Source organism: Penicillium cataractarum (assembly GCF_028827025.1).
Source record: "Penicillium cataractarum strain IBT 29864 chromosome Unknown utg000001l, whole genome shotgun sequence".
In the NCBI taxonomy this organism is placed as follows: Eukaryota; Fungi; Ascomycota; class Eurotiomycetes; order Eurotiales; family Aspergillaceae; genus Penicillium; species Penicillium cataractarum.
Genome location: NW_026622737.1, coordinates 1498784 through 1521334, shown reverse-complemented (window position 1 = coordinate 1521334; position 22551 = coordinate 1498784). Strand labels below are relative to the sequence as shown.

At 48.3% G+C, this 22551-nt stretch overlaps 5 protein-coding genes across 5 annotated transcripts; 2 read left to right on the top strand and 3 right to left on the bottom strand.

Annotated features, from left to right (window-relative positions):
- Window positions 1-710: 710 nt before the first annotated feature.
- Window positions 711-2554, top strand: N7496_000499 (uncharacterized protein; the record flags this gene model as incomplete). Its single annotated transcript, XM_056693430.1, has 8 exons — window positions 711-755; window positions 823-955; window positions 1011-1086; window positions 1157-1238; window positions 1292-1798; window positions 1853-2022; window positions 2082-2166; window positions 2228-2554. The coding sequence occupies 8 exons, from the start codon at window positions 711-713 to the stop codon at window positions 2552-2554; spliced, it is 1425 nt and encodes a 474-aa protein (XP_056560159.1).
- A 1539-nt stretch (window positions 2555-4093) lies between these two features.
- Window positions 4094-7670, bottom strand: N7496_000498 (uncharacterized protein; the record flags this gene model as incomplete). The annotated part of the gene is made up of 2 exons (XM_056693429.1): window positions 4094-4176; window positions 4232-7670. The coding sequence occupies 2 exons, from the start codon at window positions 7668-7670 to the stop codon at window positions 4094-4096; spliced, it is 3522 nt and encodes a 1173-aa protein (XP_056560158.1).
- A 397-nt stretch (window positions 7671-8067) lies between these two features.
- Window positions 8068-10560, top strand: N7496_000497 (uncharacterized protein; the record flags this gene model as incomplete). Its single annotated transcript, XM_056693428.1, has 1 exon — window positions 8068-10560. One exon carries the CDS (start codon window positions 8068-8070, stop codon window positions 10558-10560), a length of 2493 nt encoding a protein of 830 aa, XP_056560157.1.
- Window positions 10561-13349: 2789 nt separating this feature from the next.
- Window positions 13350-13565, bottom strand: N7496_000496 (uncharacterized protein; the record flags this gene model as incomplete). The annotated part of the gene is made up of 1 exon (XM_056693427.1): window positions 13350-13565. One exon carries the CDS (start codon window positions 13563-13565, stop codon window positions 13350-13352), a length of 216 nt encoding a protein of 71 aa, XP_056560156.1.
- A 5709-nt stretch (window positions 13566-19274) lies between these two features.
- N7496_000495 (uncharacterized protein) lies at window positions 19275-20884 on the bottom strand (the record flags this gene model as incomplete). The annotated part of the gene is made up of 2 exons (XM_056693426.1): window positions 19275-19452; window positions 19713-20884. The coding sequence occupies 2 exons, from the start codon at window positions 20882-20884 to the stop codon at window positions 19275-19277; spliced, it is 1350 nt and encodes a 449-aa protein (XP_056560155.1).
- Window positions 20885-22551: the final 1667 nt, after the last annotated feature.

Here is a 22551-nt window from a genome sequence, read left to right as displayed (position 1 = left end):
AGATTTAGATTATTGGGCTGCTTGGTATTATCACTTTAATGTGAATTTGAGCAGGAAAGCTTCCCGGTGGAAAGAAGCTTAGTACAGAGGAAAGCTAATCGAAGCCACTCCCGCAGGTGCAATGTATGGAATGCGGTCAATTCGAAGGATAATATGCTATACTTGACATATCTTTCCATAGGAAGTAATAATCTTGTAACATTGTACAAGCTCACTGAATAGGCTACGCTCGCATAAATAATCCAATTCTACATAGGTTCCTCCCAGCCCCGCGTATCCAGTCCCAAGACGGCTGGGATCTACAATGGCGTTGAACGCCCAGCTGAGCGTGAACTCCTTATCTACTCGAAGGTTCAAAATTACCTATAGATTTACAACCTCAATCCATCAATTTTTGCCTCCCTCGGCTCCATATTGAACATGACTCATCTTAATATACCAATCCAAACACCCCATTGCGGGAAAACCCGCCCGTGGGGGTTCGGCCCTCGGAGAATGACCGACCTGGCCAGTGCGGAAGGGCCAAAATGCGGGGGCGCATTTCCTGTCCCCGGGCAAGGTGCAGCTAGCTCGATGCCGAGAGAGAGAAAAAAGAAAAGCAAAAAAGGGGGGCACTAGTGCCTGTCACGGCGCAAATCCTTCTCTCTTAGCACCCAAGTCAGAAAATTGTACTTTGCCATACGCTCTCGGATCGAGAGCTCCCCTGCACCATGGCCGAAAAGGTGGCTACTCGAGATGTCGAGAACGCGGTAGACGTATGTGACTCTCCCACGATCGGCGAGGTTCGTTGTGTGGAAGGGGACTGAAATCTAACGAGGGCAGTACTCCGAGTCCGATGTTGTTGACCCAGCTCGCGAGGCGCGCGAGAAGGCTTTGGTTTGGAAGCAGGATCGCAGGATTGTGCCTCTTTGTGCGGCTATATATCTTTTGTGTTATTTGGATCGGTCTAATATTGGTGAGTTTGGCTGAGGTCAAGAGGCTGGGCGGGTCTTTAAACTGATATCGTGCAGGAAATGCCAAGATCCTCAATCAGAATACCCATAATGATCTTCTTTCGGAGACGAATATGACTTCATATCAGTATACGTGAGTCCTACGTCTGTGTTCTACGAGCAAAGTCATTGGATTCTGGACTGACGAGCTAACCAATTTCAAGGATTGCATTGATGGTATTCTTGATTGCGTACGCACTGTTCGAAGTTCCATCAAATTACTTCTTGAAGAAACTCCGCCCAAGTGTAGGTCTCTCGCAATCAAAAAAGCACAAAATCAAGGCTAACCATATCCACAGCGATGGATAGCTTTTCTCATGCTTTCCTGGGGCGCCACGACAATGGGTCTCGGTGGCGTGCACAACTATGCCCAAGTCACAGGACTGCGCTTCCTGCTCGGTGTCATGGAAGCCGGCCTTTTCCCAGGGTTCGTCTACTATCTGACATTCTGGTACCGAAACTCCGAGCGATCCATGAGAGTAGCCTTGATCCTAGCATCTGCAACTCTGGCCGGTGCTTTTGGCGGTGCAATTGCATTTGGCGTTGGCCATATGAACGGTGCACAGGGACTTTCCGCATGGCGATGGCTGTTCATTATCGAGGGTGCACCGTCTTGCGCTTCGGCTGTTCTGGTTTGGTTCTTCTTACCAGACTACCCAGAGACTGCAAATTGGCTATCTGCCGAAGAGAAAGAATTGGCGGCAGATCGGTTGAGATTGGAAGGATCGAAGGGCTCGGCGAGTGCTATGTCTTGGGCGGATGCGAAAGCAGTGTTGACCGATTGGCGGCTGTATGCCCACTACGCTGTATGTTATCGCGCTCTCGCATGGTAGGCATTAACTTGGCTAACTTTTTTGCAGGTTTACTTTGGTATCTCTACGCCTTTCTCAAGCCTTTCTCTCTTCACACCGGCAATCACAGCTGGCCTGGGTTATTCGAACCTGCGTGCCCAGCTCATGACTGTGCCTCCGTATGCCGTTGCATATGTCGTGACAGTTACTGTAGCATGGTCTGCCGACCACTTTAACAGGTTAGTCAACCCTATCAAAGTAACTATTGGTAGCTATTCCCTGGTTTAACCTATTCTAGTCGTGGCCTCCACTCCGCTATCTTCTCATTCATCGGAGCAATGGGCTTCCTAGCCTCCGCCGTCCTCCCCGCCGATGCATACCTAGTAAGCAAGCCCTATCAACCATCCATATCCTCAAATCCTAAACTAACATTTCCAACTTCAGCACCGTTACGGCTGCCTCATAGTCGCCGCCAGCGGCGCATTCGCCTGTATTCCCCCTCTCCTGGGCTGGCTCTCCTCGAACCTCCGCTCCACAGCCGGCGCCGGTCTTGCCATCGCCCTGAACGTATCCTTCGGTGCCCCTGGCCAAATCGTCGGCGTCTGGATCTATAAAAGCAACGAGGCGAAAAAGGGGTATCCAACGGGTCATTGGACAAATGCAGCACTATTGCTATTCGTCGCAGTTGGATGTGTACTACTGAGGTTGTATTATGGGTGGAGAAATAATCGGGGCTTCGGTGATGGAACGGGTAAGAAGTTTGCATATTAGATACCTCGATTTAGATGGGTAGGATGGTGGGGGTTGACTCGATTTGGAAAAATTGGGGGTTTCGGGTATGATGTATGAGGCGCTCAGCCCTGCAGGGGATATGCCGTTGCCCGCTGTGGAATGGATGATATTAAGGGTCATGACTGATTTTCGTTAGTGTGATGATAAGTCGAATGATAATGACAAATGTAGAGAATTTATAATGTGGTATGACAATAATGCGTCAGTACGGGTATATAATGTGAAGAGTTACCACGCTGTAGAACGACCCGCTTCCTTCGTCTCATCATAGACTCTCAGGTGATCCATCTCAACTGCGAGGTCGAATTCTAACCGAAGACGATACCCATAGCACACATTCCACTCCTCATGCTAGAACAAAAAGTATTATCCATAAATTTCCCTCCTTGGATTTTCCTCAGCATCCACCCCCACCCCCTCCACTTGCCCCAGCAGCGACAGCAGCCACAGCGACCCGACGGGATCTTCGTGCCGCTTTCTTCCTATCATGTTCAAGACCCTGAGCATATGATTTCTGATACTTGTCATAATCTCGAATATATCGATTATAGTCTTTGCCGTAGTCAATGCGTCGAGGGGGTGGGTATTTTTCTTTCGACGAGGAGCCGAAACACATGTTGATAAGATGTTTTGAGGGTTTAACTTGATTGGTTGGTATTTGATTGAGGACTTTTTGAGCATAGATGAACATTCAAGTCAATCAAGACAAAAGAGTAACCTTATATTTACAGAAAATAGCATATCATTCATGTGTAGGCATCAATCTTTTATTTTTGGTGAAGAGCGCCCGTTATAAGGCGTTCCACCAAGCCCCAGATTACATAGCCACCGCCCAGCACGATCGGGTTTCGTCATTGTCATTAGGTTCAGTCGGAACCAGTAATATCATCTGAACTCTGGAGCAGCTCATTACCATATTTAGTAATTAGACGGGCGATCAGCTACTGGAATGGATCTAAATTTGGCGACAGGGTTCAAGGCAGCCGAGTTGAATTTGATGGTCGAGATAGAGCAGTTGCGATATGATTATACCTTCTTAGTTAGTTAGTATACGCTGACATAAATGCCTACTATGGCTAGAAGCTGCATTTAATATGAATCACTTAGAATAGTACGTTTTGAACATAGGCTTAAAACCGGTATTATTCGTGGAAAGCGTGCATAGAATAATGTGGCGCGTACAAAGGTACAGAGTAACGGCTACATCAACGCAAACTTGTTGATGGGTACGAGGTAGACTTAGAATCGATTCTAAATAGACGATGGAATGCTCGTTTAGATGTTAGATTGGAATATTTCAATTTGAGCCAACTGGAGCCAAGAGAGCGTTCGTTGTGGACATGGGAGCTTCAATGCTACAGCGACACTGCGGATTTGATGCAATTGCTTTCTTGGTCTCCTAAGCAGTACGAATACCCGTAACTAAACCGTCTTTACGACTGGCAAATACGCCTTTGGCCTATTCAAAATCTTTATGATAGAATAACGCTTGTTAGATATCCAACAAAGTGCAACTTCCTACACAATGGCAAATTCCTGCCATTCCCCATCCACGCCCGCTTTGCTACAAGCAAATTCGCCCTCCATTATGCCGTGTATGTCTAAGAGTGGTAGTTAGTACTATTAATTGCAGGCAGATTGTTGTATGAAACGCACAGGAATCTGAAATGAAGTGGTAAAGACCATCCCTCCTCTGTCTAAGGATATACGGAAGGCTACCCCCCTTGAGGATACACACGCAGTCCCCTTCTCTGACAGCGTACCCACCGAAGCCAAGATAGCCCGAATCTAGCGATATGAGTTGGAATCTTTCCTCAACAATCGCTTCTTCTTCTTCTTCTTCTTCTTCTTCTTCTTCTTCTTCTTCTTCTTCTTCTTCTTCTGTGCGGTTAAGCCTGTGGGGCTTAAGGATGACCTTGATTCCATCCCAACTGGAGGGCTCGGGAGACCCGTAATGGTATATTCCTGCGTCGTCTTCGGGAAGCTCCTGAAGCCTAGGACCCAAGAAGTCCATAATCCGAAAATTATCTTCGGGAGTTTCAGACGGAGGATAAAGTACTCTTTTTTTAGATTGCCCGGAGTATGTTGCCCGGTCCATGATCTCACATGTCCGGATCCAAGCCTGTGCCCAAGAGTCCCCCGAAACGTACTGTTCTTTACCTCCTGGGGATATGAGATGTATTTGACCCCAGTCACAGTCAGCATTTTGCAGTTGGCCACCCACGTCATCAGAGTCGGGGGCTTTTTTTACTCGGAACACTTCTTTGATTCTTCCGACCTGCACACCAGCAGCGTGAAGTATTTTGAAGGCATCCGAGAACTTGAATTGCCCAGTGAGACCGCCGCATGCATTGAAAGCAAGTTCTGGAGATATCGTGATATCTCCAAGATCATATGTCAAAGCTCCTAGACCCCATTGAGCAAGGCGCCAATCAGGAACCCAACTAGGCCAATAGTACGGGGGCTCAATTGGGACATCCGAGTCGAATTTCCTTGATTCATGGCGTCTGCGGGAGAAAAATGTATGGGACAGCAATTTTAGGTCCCTGTAATAGGTAATGATTGCGACAGCAGTGTCGTGATAGACCTCTCTTGTCTCTTTCTCATAACTAAGGTGAAGGCTAGGTGCGTTTCGTCGAGCGAGCATGCTGGCAAAGTAAATGATATCACGTGGGTCATCATATTCGCGAGACTGAAAGGGATATTTCAGGCAATACAGCAAATAGTCCTTCGCCCCAGATATTGCAAGTGACGACTGATTGTCAAACCCGTGACATTCAAACTTCTGCAGCATAGAAATATCTTGCACATTCCGAATGAGAGGCAAAAGGAGTTGGGATGCAGTAGTTTCTCGAATCTCGTAGTCTGCGGGAGCCAGAGAGATGTACGCATCAAGCACTTTGATCGCTTTGTCAAACACCTCCCATTCAATCATGGATGTCCCAGAGTGGAGCTGCACGGATGTTGCTATGACGAATGACGGTATCATCCAGACCTTCTTCCACCATTTTGGTTTGAGAAAGCCTTTCAGGCTCTCTGTCACCCCGTCGATTTCGAGTAGAGTCTTGATGATTTCAACATGCTGCCTGGGCAACTCTGTAGCCACCGAAGAAATATATATGCGACTGAGAGCCTTGAGTATGCGAATAATGTCGCCCTTTATCTCTCCAAGCCACACGAATACATGGTCAGCTGCGCCGTAAATCCAAGGTAACAAGCTTGTCTGAGAAGCTCGTTCTTCGAGATCTAGCTGGTCAACGCTTAGCCAGTCTACCCAAACATAGCTATTCTTGGAGATGCATCGTAATTTCTTCAGAGCGGACTCTAGCTCGTTGGATATTGTGAAATTTTGCCCTTCAACTCTGATCGCTCCCAGTGTGCCTCTGGTTTCCCAGTCATGTGAAACAGCGATGAATTTGGGCGCACCCTCAATGGCTGTGGTGATAATCTCCGCCTGCAACGGAGAGTCGAAACTCTGGCAGTTTTCCAATAGAAGCAATCGTATCTGATGTCTCTCTTTTTTGATAGAGCTGCAATCAAGAATGCTGTAAAAGCTGTCGGGATGATTGAGCCTCCGAAGCGAGAAGCAGTTGCCAGGGGTCAGAGTATGCATAAAAATTGTTGCCCGATCACGAATCCTGGAATCCAGAGGCAATGCACGACTCAGTTCATCATTGTCTGCTTGATTGACGCAGATGAAGTGCAGGAAGAAGTAGAATTTAGCAACTCCTTCACTTGAAACATGTACATTTGTTTCATTTGCCAGGCGCCTGATAGCAGACATTACGGGCACAGGTATTGGTGTCTTCCTGCCATTCAGGTGAACAATCTCACATTTGGGTTCTCCGTCTAGGAAATGAGAAGTAAAATCATCGATATAGCTGAAATGAGGCAATTCTTCAGATTCCAAATCGGCGTGGAAAAACCTCCAATTTGTTGGCTCGTCAAATTCTCCAGGAATTTCAGCCTCGATGAGCCGAATCTCGGTGGAGTTCTCGGACATGTCAAGTTCATCGTAGTGCAGAAATGCGTACGCTTGAATATGAAGTTTGAGCAAGCTTTTTGGATTGAGATGTTTGATGTGCAGGAGCTCTAATCGTTTGTTATTTGGATGAGCCTCCAGGGAATCGATATCCTCTTCGGGATCCAACCATTGCACAGCCCACATGGGATACGAGTTTTTGTACTTGAGAGTATCCGACATATCAGTGTTCCATATACATTCATCTCTCAGATATGAACGCAATAGTGAGGTGTACACATATTGTACTTTGTGGAATCGCAATACTCTGAAGGCGGACACTGCATGAGGGAGGAGAGTGGGATCTGGCCTTCCCGCAATGAAAAGCTGCATCGAGTTGTCTAGAGCAGGACTGAGCGCCAGAGGGTCAACTTTCGGAGTAGGAAGACCGTCCAAAGTGTCTTCCTCTTCAGAAGAGTCCTCTGTGGTCCCCATACTGATTTCCTCAGAATCGTCCTGTATCGTGAAACATTCATCTTTCGGCGGAGCGGAAAGCATACACATGACTGGTAACTCTTCACGTTTGAAGAAGACGATATTTGCATCAATTTTATCCCAGACTTCCTGCGATGACCGAATGAAAAAAAGTGGAATATCGTATCTTTTAAGATCCTGAACCGAGTCCTTGATTGGGCCCGGTACCACCTTTAAGTAACCCTGTCTGCCAGTGCCCTGCCATTGCGCAGCATACTCGCATTTACCCGCCAGTAGCTGGATGTCTTCAGCAGAGAGTTCCTTGGACCCTCCGGAAACTCTCGCTGCAGGCCATATCAAGTACCTCGGTTCATCTAGATATCGCAGCTGCTTGAATGTCAAATTGATGACGCGAAAATGACTCTGGCTATGCTCATCAGATTCGAAGACTTCCTCATCGGACTCTGAGCCTTCTTCGTCAACCGAACCGGGTTGATCCCTAGAGCAGATAGGACATTGCCAATCAAGTATAAGTGTGAACAAAGGCAGTGAATCGGAGGTTCTTAAGATTGTTGTCGGTTCACTCGTTCCTCCAGGGTCCCGATCTAGAATTGGAGGTATAACAATCAATGAATAGAGGATGAAATCAGATTGGGCCATCTTTCAAATGGCGTTGCGTTATTGTCAGTTGCGGCGATTTGTGTTGGGCCAGGGTTACTGGGAAACAACGATGAGGGGCATTGGGTGTTTACGGTCAAATTGAGAGTTCTCCCCCACTAGTACTGCAAAAAGTGGCTGACTATACCTGATATGGTAAAGGTGGATGTGTTTTCAAATCTACCCCTCTTCTCCGGAGCTACCAGTATCCCGCCTACTTTGTTTTCCACTTGGGTATTCCACATGGAAGGTGCTGTATCGAATCGGGAATCTTAATCGGAGTTGCTCCCTTTTATGAGATTGACTGCAATTTGTCGATCTCCAAGCTGTAAACGCTCAATAAGATATTTTCTTTTACCACAAACGTGACAGCTTGGTCTTGTTCTTGCCTTTCACAGTGATGAAACAACCCAAGGAACTCGAAGATGGCACTGCTCATGCGAAAACCGTTCAGGTTGCGCAGGATAACACTGAAGATATTTACACTGTTCTCCCTCCGCATCACATCAGAGTCTTAGACTTGCTTCCAGGCTCAGAACTTGATCTGATTGAAGTTCAACTCTCCGTTGTCCAAGCCGCAGCCCCTGGAGCCTACAAAGCACTTTCCTATGTCTGTGGAAGTACAACAGAGGACCTTTACCTGATACTCTGCAATGGTTCTGAGTTTATGATCACGTCAAACCTCTATGCTGCATTGATTCGTTTCCGCCATCCAACAGAGACCCAGCGATTATGGGTTGACGCAATATGCATTCACCAAGGATCCATCAGTGAACGAAGTCAGCAGGTACGGATGATGAGCCAGATTTACCACAGGGCTGAAGAGGTTTTGCTGTGGCTTGGGAACGACGACCCAGACATTAATGTCAAGCGAGCATTCGAGTTAGTCCATACAAGAGAAGACTATGTGATTCAATGCACTAGTCTTGATCGGCCACCAGGATCTACTGTTGTGCTACTGCATATTCCGGATCCTGATCTTTTTGATATCATCGCGGAGGTACAGCAGCGCTTCGGACCACCGACCTTCCCCAGCGACCACCATCTATCCCTTCCACAAGTGATAGAGGGTCTTCTGAGTCAATCGTGGATAGACTATCCCGAATCTCCGCTCCTCATGCATATAGGGTGCAGGCATATTGAGGAAATTGATACCTCAAACGTTCAAGTTCCAATACTAGGACTGGCCCCTGACTGGGATATTGATCACGTCCGACGTGTAGCCAGCGAAAGCTTTGCCACTTTTGTTGATTTCTTAAAAGAGGCAACAAAACCAGCAGAGTTGAGACTATCGGACAAGGAAGCCGCAGAGGTATTTTCCGCGGTGGACTATTTGCTGGGAAAACCATACTTCCAGCGCGCTTGGATCGTGCAGGAGATAATTCTTGCTCGGAAGGCTACGCTTGTTTGCGGAAAACATGAGGCGGATTTCCAGGGCTTCAAGGATGTGTTTGGCTTCGATCAACATCAATCTGAATACATGCAGAATTTTTCGCTGGATGATTTCAAATACTTTGACGTGCAGGGGAACTGGCAGAAATTAGAAGCAACGATCCCTTTAATGACCCATCCCCAGGGACAAGTCTTCCCACTATCTTATCTGGCTGAACCACATCACGTCTTTAATCAAATGGCCTATCTTCGATACAAAGCCCAAGAGGAAAAGCTTGGGCTTTTCGATATTGGAGCTTTACTGGAAGACTTCCCCCAGCAAAAGTCGACAGACCCGCGGGACCTGATATTCAGTCTCGTAGGGATCTTGCAAAAGTTCTCAAAGCGGCCTAATGTGCTAGAATGGGCCGAAAGCTGCGTGGATTACAGTCTTGATGTGCGAGAGGTTTACCTGAGAACTGCTAAGCACCTCGTGGAACTTGCACATGACCTCCGCCTGAACGGATATACATATGCGGAACAGCCAAGAGATGGCGGGTCTTTGTCGGTCAGCCATCACATCCTCGATTTTTTCGCAAAAACAACGGAACCACTGTCGGAACAGTTTAATCTACCTACATGGGTCCCTAACTGGTCAGCAAGCACAGAAACTACTGTATTTGACACAAGAAGAATCCGGGAGACTGAGGGTCTGATCCCGTTCGATGGAAAAGTACAAGGAGATTCACTTTTGATATCTGGCTGCATTGTGGATGAAGTTACGTTTTGCTCGGAAATCCTCCCCTCCGAGATATCCAAAAGACACAACGGGCATATGTTTCAGGAGGTAGATCTGTGCGACATGTTAGTCGAGAAAGAACACGAAAAGAGGACGCGCAGCGTCTATGGTGGATTTGATGCCCAGTTTGAGGGTTTTTGGCGGACTATCATTGCCGACAATCCGATTGGCATCAAGCCATTCAGTGACCACACCTACCATTTTAAGGAACACGACGAAGTGAACGAATGGTTAGCTCAGTGCCAAGTCAATTATAGGCGAGTTCGCCAGACATGGGGAAATGAGCTGAAGTATCGTCCAATGCTTGGCCCGGCCCTCGCCCGTGTCCAGTGTGACTACACGCGGCCCAGAAACGTGCCACCTGCACCAGTTGACGATGACAAGATACAAAATATTCTTGGCAGTATAGATAAGATTCGATTGTTGGAGCTCCTAGAGCAAGATGAGCCACAGTGGAGGTCCCAAGAGGCGCGGTGTGAATTGAGCACGCACGTTCTTATCAAAACAAAGCAGGGCTACTTTGGATTAGCACCTCCTAGTATCCAGCGTGGGGATATTGTTGCTCATTTAGCTGCCTGTGTCAATCCATGGTACCTTCGTCGCCAGGGACAGCATTATACCCTCGTTGGCAAAGGCTGGGTACATGGGTTGATGTATAAAGCAGACGCTTTCTATCGGTCCGAGGCTTTTCGAGATAACTGCGGACGAATTGAGTTACGATAGTCACAATAATAGACTTGGTGGACGATTTTAGGTCCCTTCCAACGGTGAATCGATCCAGTGAGACCCTCTGTATTATCACTACACTGTGGTAGCCACGAAACATCTACGTGGGGCCAGTGTACCAAGATTCGTGTGTTTCAAGCCCAAGTATGCAGATCCACTCACGAAACCACGCATCCGGGCCAACTTTCTTAAATCAGAAGAGCTCAGACTCATAGAATATCTCAAAACCTAACGGACTTTCCCCCCAAGCATATTGGCCAGTGCCTTAGCCTAAGCAGAGTAAGTAAGGAGTGATCAATACGTATCGGCTACAATACATACGTAGTTATACCTATATACTGGCGCCATGGTGCCTGGGATAATTCAACGGCTTCCTGGGATTAGCCAAGCTACTGGCCATGCTAGTGGCCAAGTAGGTACTTTCTTATCCTAGCGGCCACCCAGCCAGCTACACACTTCGAAATTGGAAAGATACGGGAAAATCTTGCATTTAAGGGTCAATGAGCATCGATGCGGGTGACGCTCTGAGGTGCGGGTGGAGGGACCATATTGGTACGATAGGATTGGAGCACTTGACAATAGATGAAGATAGTAAATTGGAAATGGGCGAGGAAGCCTACCTAAGCTATCAAACAGGGTCACCTAACTGCGTGGAACCTTCCATCAACAGACCAGACCTTGGAACCTGGGGTGGGTGAGTGGCAGGTCTAGTCTAGCATCTAACAGATGGACCTTTCCTAATTGTGCAATTGACGGCTACAACCGGATAATACAAATAACAGAACATGAAGATATCCCTGACTACCTCCCCTGAGTACCCCGAGTGAACGAACGGTGAGCAGATCCCTGGGCAACTCCAAGTCATCATGAGTGCTCAGGGAGCATACGGAAATGGTGGGCAGACACAGATTACGTGGGAGCTTGATAACTTAGATTATAGTAAAAGTGACGCTTAAAGTGGCGTCAAGAGTAGCCGTTTTCTGCGTGTCGAATTTACCCTCATCTAGCGTTGTGGTGTAAAAGGCGATTCAATTCTCTGAAGAAACGTCCTGTCGATATTTTTGTAGTCCAACACAAGGAAAACTTCCAGCCAATCTGATAAGACTCAATCATCACAAGTCCAATTACCCATGAAAAAGAAAAGGGGAAAAAAGAAAAACAAAAGAAATACACAGGGCTGAAGAACCCAGTCCGGTCCCATCCAATCCAATTCCAGTCCAGCCCAGCTCCAATTTCCCCAGCCGGCACACATGCAGTGAGGTCCATACAAAGTCAAAAAGCAAAACTCCCATATCAAACCTCATCCCTAATCCTGTGAAAACAATCATCCTGAAAAATCCAAGATCGAACAGATCTAAGCTGATTAATCCAGAAAAAAAAGCGAAGGGAAAAAGAATCCACCTTTCCAACTTGCCCGGTCTGTTTCCTGTTGTCTCCTTGCGCGGAATCGGATTCACTGCTCCTCAAATGTTATTAGTATCCTCGCCAATCCTTCTCCCTCCCCTTGTAGCCGTATCGTCACAGCCTGGTCACTTGAAATTCAGCCAACTTCCCGTCCCACAGGTAACACAGGGATCCGAGATTAAGAGTCTTCAGAGCAAGGCAATCATAATGCACGATGCCGCAGCAAGTCGGACTGGCTCTTTCGAACACGGGTGTAGCAGTACTGCAGAATACCACCTCCGGGCGTAGGCACAACCGAAAAGGTGCCATTTTGGAGCGCACGACAAGGTTGACCCGGCACCCGCAACAGAGTTTTCCGTATCCGCGGTTCGAGGCGGGTATCTCGACGGCAGAGCCCCACAAACACACTCCACTAATTCATTTTGGCAGGGGGGAGTTCCAAAGACAGGGATCTCGATATATTGAAAGAACCATTGTGGTAATAGTGACCGGGATGTCTTCGTAAAAAATTCCAGTCGTCAGGAGCCGAAAATTGGTGGTATCAGGCGTGAATGCATATCGAGGGGCCCCGACCACATGGAGTGTGCCCAAAACCCACCAAAATTCGCCGGGACTGCAAGCCTTCGCCGGAGAATTAGGACAGCGCTGTTCCTGGCCCCATTAGGACTGAGTGGGTAGCACAGTTCCGCTGGCAAGTTGCACAGACATTGAACCGAGTGCAAGGCAGTGACTTCTGGCCATAGTCTAGTCTCGATGTGATCCAGGACCTCTGCAGATAGCTTGTAGCAGTTGAGGACGTAGGTAGCCCCAATGGCGAGCCCGGCCAAGTCCAGCCCAGTCGTTCAAACTCTTATCCTCGGCCACGGGGGATCAATCTCCCCCACTCAGTCTTTCGGATCACAACTCGGTGAGCAGCCATCGCTGCACCTGTATTGCAGGTCGCCAGCTGTCTTGATTCACACCGGCCGGGGAATTCATCGCGCATCCGAGATTCGAGGAGAGAAAGGCGATTCTATCGACGCAGGATGAGGCGGAGGGGGACGGTACGTGGGAAATGACCCTATTGCCTTTTTTTTTCTCTCTTTCCATCCGATTCCCTCTTGCGCATCAAGAGAACAAATGAGAAGCAACTGCAATGCGTGAGTGTTGCTGTGGGCCCGCGCAGCAAGCAAGAAAAAAAAAATTCAAACCCACACAATTGCTGCGTAGCAGGGAAACCTCGGGTAATCCAAAATAGAGTAAAAACACAAGGAATGAAGCAGAGATAACCACCCAAAACAAAAGAAAAAAAGAAGTTCGAACAGTGTCAAAAAGGAGAGAAAAGAAAAATGGGAGGAGGATTCTCAGAACCCACCAGCACCCCGGCCGTAACCGGCAGTTTGCTAAAACGAGATTTGACCGGAATAGACGGTGGACGAACCGGCTGGGTCATTGGGGACGAAGCTCTTGTAAGCGACTTCGGCGGCATCCTCTTTGGCATTGTTGATGTACTGGCCATCGTACCAGTAGCGAGCGGACATAAATTTGTTTCCAACGGTGACGTTACTAGACCAGGCGGTTCGACCTCCTGCATTTTCCGACGCAAGGGCAATTAGCATCCGCTGTCAAGCTCGGAACTAAAAGTCGGTGTACAGTGTGTGGTTTTCTGCAAGCTCCACACTGCTCTTTTTTTGCAATGGTAAGGCACGCTGAGGGGCAAGGGAGGGGGGATCGTATGAAGAGACAGAAGCGACAAGGAGAAGATAGGTATACAGGGATGAGAAGGAACATGGAAAGAGGCATCTTCCTTCTCTCGGAAGCAAAAATACGGTGGGAGATGTATGGGGTTAAGGAGAGTAAAAATGGAAACGGGGAAGGTACCTCGCCGATCGGAGACGATGTTGAAGATAGGGGGAGGCACTTTGTTTAGTCTGCAGTATTCTTCCAAGAAGTTAGTCAAAGTCAATGGTTCTTCAGGGCCATTCGTGGCGTTTTTTGAAGTGGCTCGGGGATAGATTCGTCTTCCAATGGCTTACCCTGAAGCTTGTCCTGCCAGGGCTGTCGTACTGCAGTACTGTTTCCTTGAGGGCTATTTGGAAGAGACATTGTGGGCTGTAAATATGATAGCGGGGTTCAATTGGCGAGAAGGATAACCTTTGATGGAGGGCGCGGGTGGTCGATAGGGTGTTGTTTGGGGAGAGAGGGTGGTGGGGGAAGAGGAGGAGGGCGAGTTAGAAGAACGAAGTAGTTCCAAAAAGTTCTGAAGTTCCAAGTCCTTGTCGGAATCCACCCACGGACGATGTCAAAGTAGGATAGTAAGAATAGCCTCAAGAACGAATGATGATGGATAAACTCCAAGCTTAATAGACCCGGAACTCTCGCACGACCTTTTTAAATCTCGAACGGTAATCGACATGGGAAGCGGGGAGGTCATATAAACGGTGGGCCTATCTTCAATTCTGTAAAATTAGGAATAGGAAATAAGAATAAAATAGAGAAAAAGAAAAAAAAGATAAATAAATAAAATTCAAAATTGATTAAAATAAAATGCGCCTCACAAAAAAATACCCGTTCTTGGGAGGGGGGGCAAGAAGTATGATGAAATATTTTTCCTTTTTTTTTTACCTTTTCGATTTTTTTCTCCAATTCAGAATTTTCCTCCTTTTCATCTGTGACAAACATGGAGCCTAAACCCGTCAAACTTAGCGTAGCGGACTTATGCAGGATGATTTGGGACACAGTGTCAGCCAGATACCATTCTCCGTTCCAGAGTGATCCACCAGTCAAGGACCGGGGCGGGATGGGACATGCGGATCATTAGTTATGAGGCTGCACACTGGAACGGCCCGGCGCACGGCGACCAGACCAGTCCTTGAAGAAACAACTAGATGGGGTAAGGGGGGGGGGAAGGCCAACGGTCAAGCAGTTGCAGAGAGAATGGATCTACTTGCTAATACAGGTAGAGAAGAGGGGCTACTAGTCTTGCCCTTTGGTTCTTTTGTTTAGATCCATTAACTAGTAGATTTAGCCCAAAATGTGACGGACATATTCTATCCACTATATCCACAATGTCGCATTCAATTCGTGATAATCTATTTTTTCTTGAATCTCGGCAAGGGGAATTGCCAATTTAGACTAGTACTGGTAGAGTTCTTACCATCTTACCAGAAGTAGAAGGAAGACTGGAGAAATAAAATGAAATAAACGGGATATACACAAAAACTCAGTTCCAAAATCAAACCCTAAATGGCCAGATCTACTAAATCCAATTCGTCCGGGGGAGAAGGGAAGATGGCCATTGGATAGAAAAAAAAAGAAAGTGAACAACTCACCACATCCACTCCACATTGACATTTCCCAAATCCAGACCTACGAACGAACTTGCCAATGAACAAAAAGGAGTAAAAAGATAATAAAATCTCAATGGTATAGATCTGGATGCCCCATTCATGCCTCATCGGCCAGGCGCCATCGGTTAGGCAAGGGTTGCTTGGATCCTCGGGAAACACAAAGTACCTAACCTGATGACATGCCTAATGAGCTGCGCCGTCGTTCGAAATGAGTGGCTAGATTTATTGCTAAGGTACCTTCAATTTAGAACTGCCTCTAGTGCAGAGCATGGATAACCAAATCGGCGGAAAAGCCTTCTGGAAGAAACCCTGCGGTAATGCGAGTGCATGGATTGCAGGGTTGCGGGCATGTGTGTCGTTGTCTTATCCGCCTAAGCTCTTTTTGGGTAAGTGGACGGCTGATCAGTGCCCAAGGTCGTGGTATCCTGGGAGTAGAGTTTGTCCCCAGTCATAGACTGCTGGCCTTTATTGTTTCCTGGGTCATTGTAGTATGTTTGGAGGATCGATATTTAGTATAGATTGCAGTGTACACTACTGTATTTTGTGCATGGAATGGTTCTATACTTAATAGCCTCAACTTTACTTACAACTTTACCACGATAAATCCAATGCTAAACGGAGTAATTAACACTTTCTCTACAAGTACGGAGACAATTGAACCATCGGGCTGCTATTTCCCTCGTTAGACTCGCTCAGATTCCGTTACTAGTATTGCCAGCGCATCATGGACCCTACTGATGAGATCATAGTCCATCATCTGTCATTCCTTTTCTTTTTTGTCTCGTGTCGCAAAACCCGCCCCAGGATCTGTCAGAGCTCTTCACATTCTCCCCGAGGTTCCTTACAAACTGCCCCCCCCCTCCCCTCCACTCCTAATCTTCTTTCTACCCCAATTCTAGTCCCAGCCCTAGCCAGGTGTTGGGTCGCATTGCATGAACAATTCCCTAGAAGCAGCATGAACAGCTGTTGACAAAGCTGGACGAAGCTGAATGTCAACGATCAATCAGAACCAGTCAACCCAGACAATGAATGGGATTTCAATCCGAAGTATGCTGGTTCAAAAGAACCCCGGTTCGCAGCCTCCCCCGACATGACATTCTCTTTCTCCCTGCTAGTAGCTTCGCCTCACGACTGCCACCTTCTTGGGGGAGGTGGGGGTGGCTAACCCGCCCCGGTCGCGCATTGTCCAACGACCACCAACCGCCCACCCCCCTATTGCCAATGGCCCCAGGGACAACATACCTACCTCTAGTGCCCCTCCCCTTCCCCGGCCCTCCTAGAGAGAGTGAAGCAATAGTGCATAGTGAGCATCACCATCGCCAATGGCCCCGGAGTTGGGCCTCTGAGTAACTCATTTTCGCCTCCATTTCGCCTCCATCGTTGGGCATTACGGCATTAGTATCTGCAAAGTGTAAGGCCGACATGCAGCCACGTAGATGGTGCATAGTGTTTTAGAGGGGCAAGTCTGGTAGTAGTAGGTTAAAAAAAAAGCAGATAGAAGAAGTTGTCAAGTTTTTCTCTAACGGCGGACGTGATGGTTCCATGGTTCACGAGTATGCGGCTAAAAAGATGGGACTCGTAGGTGACAAGAGGGGGAATTGCGGAAAAGACTAAAGAAAGAGCCGAGCCGGAGCCGGTTCGGGGGCTGGGCCGCTTCAGCTCCGGGCAAGCGCCCCCGCATCAAGCTTAACCAGCCTTAACTAGCTACTCGGTAGAATGGGCCCGAACACCACCCGCTAAGGGTCCTCTCAGGCATCGAACCGGGGCCTGACGTGGTTGACTTGCATACATACATGCATACATCCGGGGGTATAGGGCAGAGATCGAGTCATGCCCTGATGCCTTGCCCTGTCCTGTCCTGTTCGGGTAGGTTCTTCTGTGCCGACGCACTTACAGCACACTACTGTAGATAACTTCGGTATCACATACTCTAGTGCCAACCTCGAACCATGGTTCCGAACTCTACCCTAAACCCAACTAACTTTCCCTCCTCCACAATCAACCCATCCATTCCCACTTAGCTTACCGTTGGCGCCGCGATAAAAATATGTCAAACAAAATAAAAAGATTCATCCATAGCCAATCGATTCCCCAGCTCCGCGAGTGTTCCGTAGAAAAACCCACGAACCTAGGACTTTAGTACTGTAGATCGGGATCTAATCACCCCCCATCACCGCGTACAGCTCACTAGAGCTAGATTACAGGACCTTAGATCACCGACATGTGCTTCTTCAATACGTGCACTAGCGTCGACTGTTCGCCTCATCTGCTACCCTCCACTATACCCAAGTATCCAACTATAGTATCTACCGACGCGACCAACCCTGGCTGCTGTATGCGCCTCACCACACCACGAACCATTGCTTCCCTCCCCCACCCCTGACCGAATTCATTCTCACCACGATACTCCACCTCGACGATGTTGTCGGTGACCGGTCACACAAAGCAAAGAAAATCCCTGATTCAATTCAACCAAAGCAGCGGTCAGACACTCGATTCGACTCGAATCAAGTAATCTGCATCGCCAACGGAGAAGCGCAGCAAGAAGTGTCCCCGAAAAAGAGACTTACATATGAAGATGGTGTGAATGATCCAATTTTTTTCAGTGACGGTGACAATATCGTCCACTCAAGTGTGTACGGTATACAGATTGCTTGCATTATGCTGGTCTATTCAGCCAGCCATCTACCTTACCCCTGTACCAACCACGTCGGCGTGAACAATCCTGGATAGGAACTGGAACCTCACGGATGGAAAGAGTATATCGTAGTTCATCAGGTACGAACATGTGGAGCTATCTCCCACGATCACCCAGTCCATTTTCAAATCTCAACGCCTAAGCCTGAACTCCCTCTTCCCCGAAGCCACCATGCAAATACAATATGCAAATGTAAATGTAAAATGAAGTAAATCGCATCTACCAAACCGCAACCTAACAAAACCCCTTCCTTCTCATCCTAGCATACCTACCCAATCAAAAATAAAACAGGCCAGACCAGTCCAGTCAGTCCCATTCCGCCCCCCCGAAATCCCGGCTCCTCAAAAGCTCAAGCTCACACTTAGTCCAATCAATTACGCCAGGACAGGGGTTGGTGATCGACCGCTACATACAAAAGCCGGGCTCCGAGCTAGGGACCTTGGCACAAGACCAGGAAAGGGGGTGTTATGGAAACATGAAATGCTAAACCTGATTCGGGCATGAGCCTAATCTTGGGTTTCGACATTCGGGTCAGGGTCAGGGTCAGGGTCGGGGTCTTGGTCTGGAACGTGGGATGGGAATGGCGACGTGGTCGTGGACATGACTCGCAGATGCATTCGGCCGCAAAGTTAAAGGCTAAGTCCAAGCACTGAGCACGAGTAAGTAGGAGACACTTGGTGTTTCTTTTTGAAAGTCCGAGGGGTGGATAGTGCAGTTAGAATACCTAAGCAAGTAGAGGAAAGAGGAGCTAGAACTAGAACTAGAAGCAGGAAGACTAACAAAAATAATAGCGTCGTCGTTGCCGAGTCATTATCGTTAAATGTCATACGTTCAGAATAAAAACCCCCTGCAATCAATGCACCGCACCGCGATATCCAAATCAAGAAAAGAGATCGTAATAGAAGAAAAAAGAACCTGCAATATACAAGAAATAATTCCATGATCCACATTTTCATTCGCATCCAAGTCCACATCCAAGTTGACCAGGGGAAAAGAATGCCAGCTCATCTACCTCGTGATGACCACCTCATCTTGTTTGCACAGTAGTAAAGAACCATCATGTCGCGACACGACAACCCCTTCCTCGAAACTATCAGCTATCCCTGCTGATACTGTGATATGAAATCTGTTGCATGCATATTCTGTCGTTCTCATAATCGTGGCCTTCCCAGAGCGCAGAGCCAATTCACGACCAACCCAAAAAAGAAGGTGAGAAACAGCTTTCGTGAATCGAGTCATGACACTACCCTAGCTCAGCTTAGCCTAGCCATGAATCCATCCTACGCAGATCCACGACGCTGCAAGACTTCACCGATTAAACGGCGTGGACCCATCCGTTCCAGACTCCGCGATAGCGCGGACCCACTTGGTAGGATCCATGACCCGCGGCGCTCGTTGTGCCAGCGTCGTCGGATGCAGTCGTCTACGAGGGTGATCAGGCCCGTTGCGACGATGACGCTAGAGAGGGGGGTGTTAGTGTGCTCGGACGTAGAGGTGGGGTTGAGATGTGGGAATTAGTGCGAGGGGGGGAGCGAGTCTTGTAACTGGGCAGCAACGGCAAGACAAAAGGGCCCGAGTTGTAGCCAACGAAAAAGAGAAGACGTATCACACGAGCGCTCTTCCCAAGAGGAAAAGGAAAAGAAAGAAACAGAAATAGAAGAGAGGGGCAGCGTCAAAGGAAGTCGCAGGTCAGGCCAGGTCAGGTCAGTCCCACTTACTCGGCAATATCAGGCATCCGCTCATAAACGGCGGGGTCACTTATCCACAAACTCGACGGCGGCACCCAACCACCTTTACTCTCCTCCTCGACCGCCTCCAACGGCGTCAGTATATCCGGAACCATATGTGCGATTGTCTTGGATGACCGCATGTCAACCAGATAATACGAGACTTCACGCAGATCCCCCTCGCGCCGACACTCGCAGCGCCACTGGTACCGGGTACTCCAGTACTCGTACTCATAGCGCTTAGCGCCGGGTCCGCCGCGGCGCTTGAGTTCGACGTGTGCGTAGTTGGAGAATTCGAGGAGAATCGTGTCCGCGAGGTGTTTGTCGTGTGGGGCAGATGTTGAGGAGGAGGATGAAGGTTCTTGGTTGGCGAGGTCGTTGGCGAGGGCGTGTAGGTCGTGTTTCTTTCCGGGTCCGTAGCCTGAATCTTGACGTTTGAGGTGGTCTATCATCGGTGCGTGGCCGTGATGACTATTACTACCGCTGGAACTGGGTCGGAAGCTGGCTAGCATGCTGTTCCAGGAACGGCGGAAGACGGGGCGGCGGTCGTGTGGGGGGTTCACTTCTTTGCGGAGGGAGTGACATACTTCGCGGCCGGAGTCGCGGCAGTATCGGCGGAAAGAGCACTTTCGTGAGAAGAGGTCGTACATGCGGAGATGGAAGAGGATGACGTCTTGTTGGTAGCCGTCGCGACAGGGTACGACGGTGTCGACGCGGAGATTCATGTTTCCGTCGATCGTGGCGTCGTCGTGGCGGATGAGGAGACGGCGGGTTGAAGGGAAGAGATTTGCAAAGGAAGATGGTGTTGAAGCGAGGGCGTCTGATGGGAAAGATTCTTCTCTGTCGTCGACTTCAAAGATGGGTTCTTCGGGGTCGACGTGGGCTTTGGAATGAGTGGTGGAGGCGTATGTTGAGACGGAGTCTCGAGGATCATGATCGTCGTAGTACTCATCTTCCTCGTCTTCTTCTTCGACGGAGACTGAGATTGGAATTTCATCGAGGTATTCGTATTCCGGCCACTTTTGATATTTAGGACCGAACATGGCCCGCTCACTGAGGAGAGTTGGAGCGGTGCTCTTTGATCGATCCGAAGCAGCTGTATCGGTTGAGCTGCAACTGCCACCGCTGCCAGAGCGACCTTGACAGGATTTGTAAGAGCCCATGTTGGTTGATGAAGATGTGAGTGTATGTGTGGGTGATTAAAAAGTATAACCTCAGTGACAATATGTCCGAGTGTGCGTGAGTAAAGACCTGGATATAACAGCCAAGTAGTCCAGCTGAGCGACTGTCGAAAATAGGTACAAGTCAAAATAAGATGGAAGGAGAATTCAAATTTGGACGAAGCAAGGGGAGACAGTGATCCGACAATATCAAATCTTAATCTTCCCTTAAATGAGAAATAGATCAATCGTGTTTCAGACGATCGGGGGTTCGCAGGATTGTGATATCCGGTCGAAAAAAGCGGGATATTACGGTTAAGTACAGGAGCACAGGCACCTGAGAATAATAATGGCGAGGCGAGAGAGGCAAAAAGGAACTATGGTTCAAATTCCCATGACGCAGTTGGTGGCATTGAAAGAAGTGACTGGCATGGAGAGCCGGAAGGGGCCGACAGGGCGAACGGGCAGATGCTGAACCCTCTGCTTTGTTTTGGGGTGATCAAGGCGTAGTTATCTCACCACACCAGGGGATCGGGAATAGTAGGCAGCGAGGCACGGCACACGGAGAAGATTTCACCGGAGAAGAGGAAGAATAAGGGGCCCTAGCCTGGTGGAAAGGGAAAAAAAATCATATGATGGTTGCTTTGTCGCGTGGTAAATAATGTTCTCGGGAACCCGAGGAGAAGGATCGAAGAGTCGCGGGAATTGAGGGAAAGAGCAGCGCTAGCAGGGGGTGTTTGTGGTAAGCGAGAGGATTCTCCCAAAACAGGTGGTGAGATTTGAGAAGTAGAAACGGCTCAGGAATGGATGCCTCGTTTAATTTTTGGGGGGCTGTGAGGATTGAAGGATTTGGAGGGAGAGTCGTGGATAGAGTGTGATGGTGGAAAGGAGGGGCGAGAGGGCTTTTGCCGAAAAAGCAAAGGAGGGACAGACCTTAAACCAATGTATGATGGAAGAAATGGGTACAGCCTTGAGAATGGGTTGAGAACGGGGCGAGTTGGTACGACCAGTGGTAGGCTGGAACAAGGAGGAAGAAGAATGTGGTGGTCAGGAAGTCATTCAAAGTAGTTGGACAAGTAGACGAGTCTTGTGTGTTTGCTTTTGGGTTGGCCAGCGAACAAATAAACAATTAAACCTCGAGAGGGGCCTGACCTGCTTCCAGCAGCTGGTGGATCGAGATATGAGGAGTGCATTTGATGGCGTCGTACATGTCTATTCCCTCTACTTCGGAGTTACTATGGTTACTCAAGTACAACTACAAACTATACGAGACTCAGTATACTTTCTAAACTCTCCCCTCTTTACCTAAACATCAACACATATAACACATATTAACACCTCCCTGCACACCCTGATATTATCATCATTATAATAACAGTCAATTCCCCTCAATCGACAATCTACAACTTTCATACCCACCCTCTCACCTCCAATTCGCCTTGCGTCACACAAAAGGGACCCAATTCAGGCCGCGACACTTGAGATCCCAACCCAACCCAACTTACCCGATCAATCCCGCAACATCTGAAAGCCAGCCTTGCTAACGAACTATTGTTCACCCCATTCCTTCTTGCCTCACCGCGGCGAAAAGAAAAAAAATACCTCGGGAGTGTTAAACCAACACATAACATGACCTATAGGATAAAACAACCCGAAATCCCGCGGCGCCG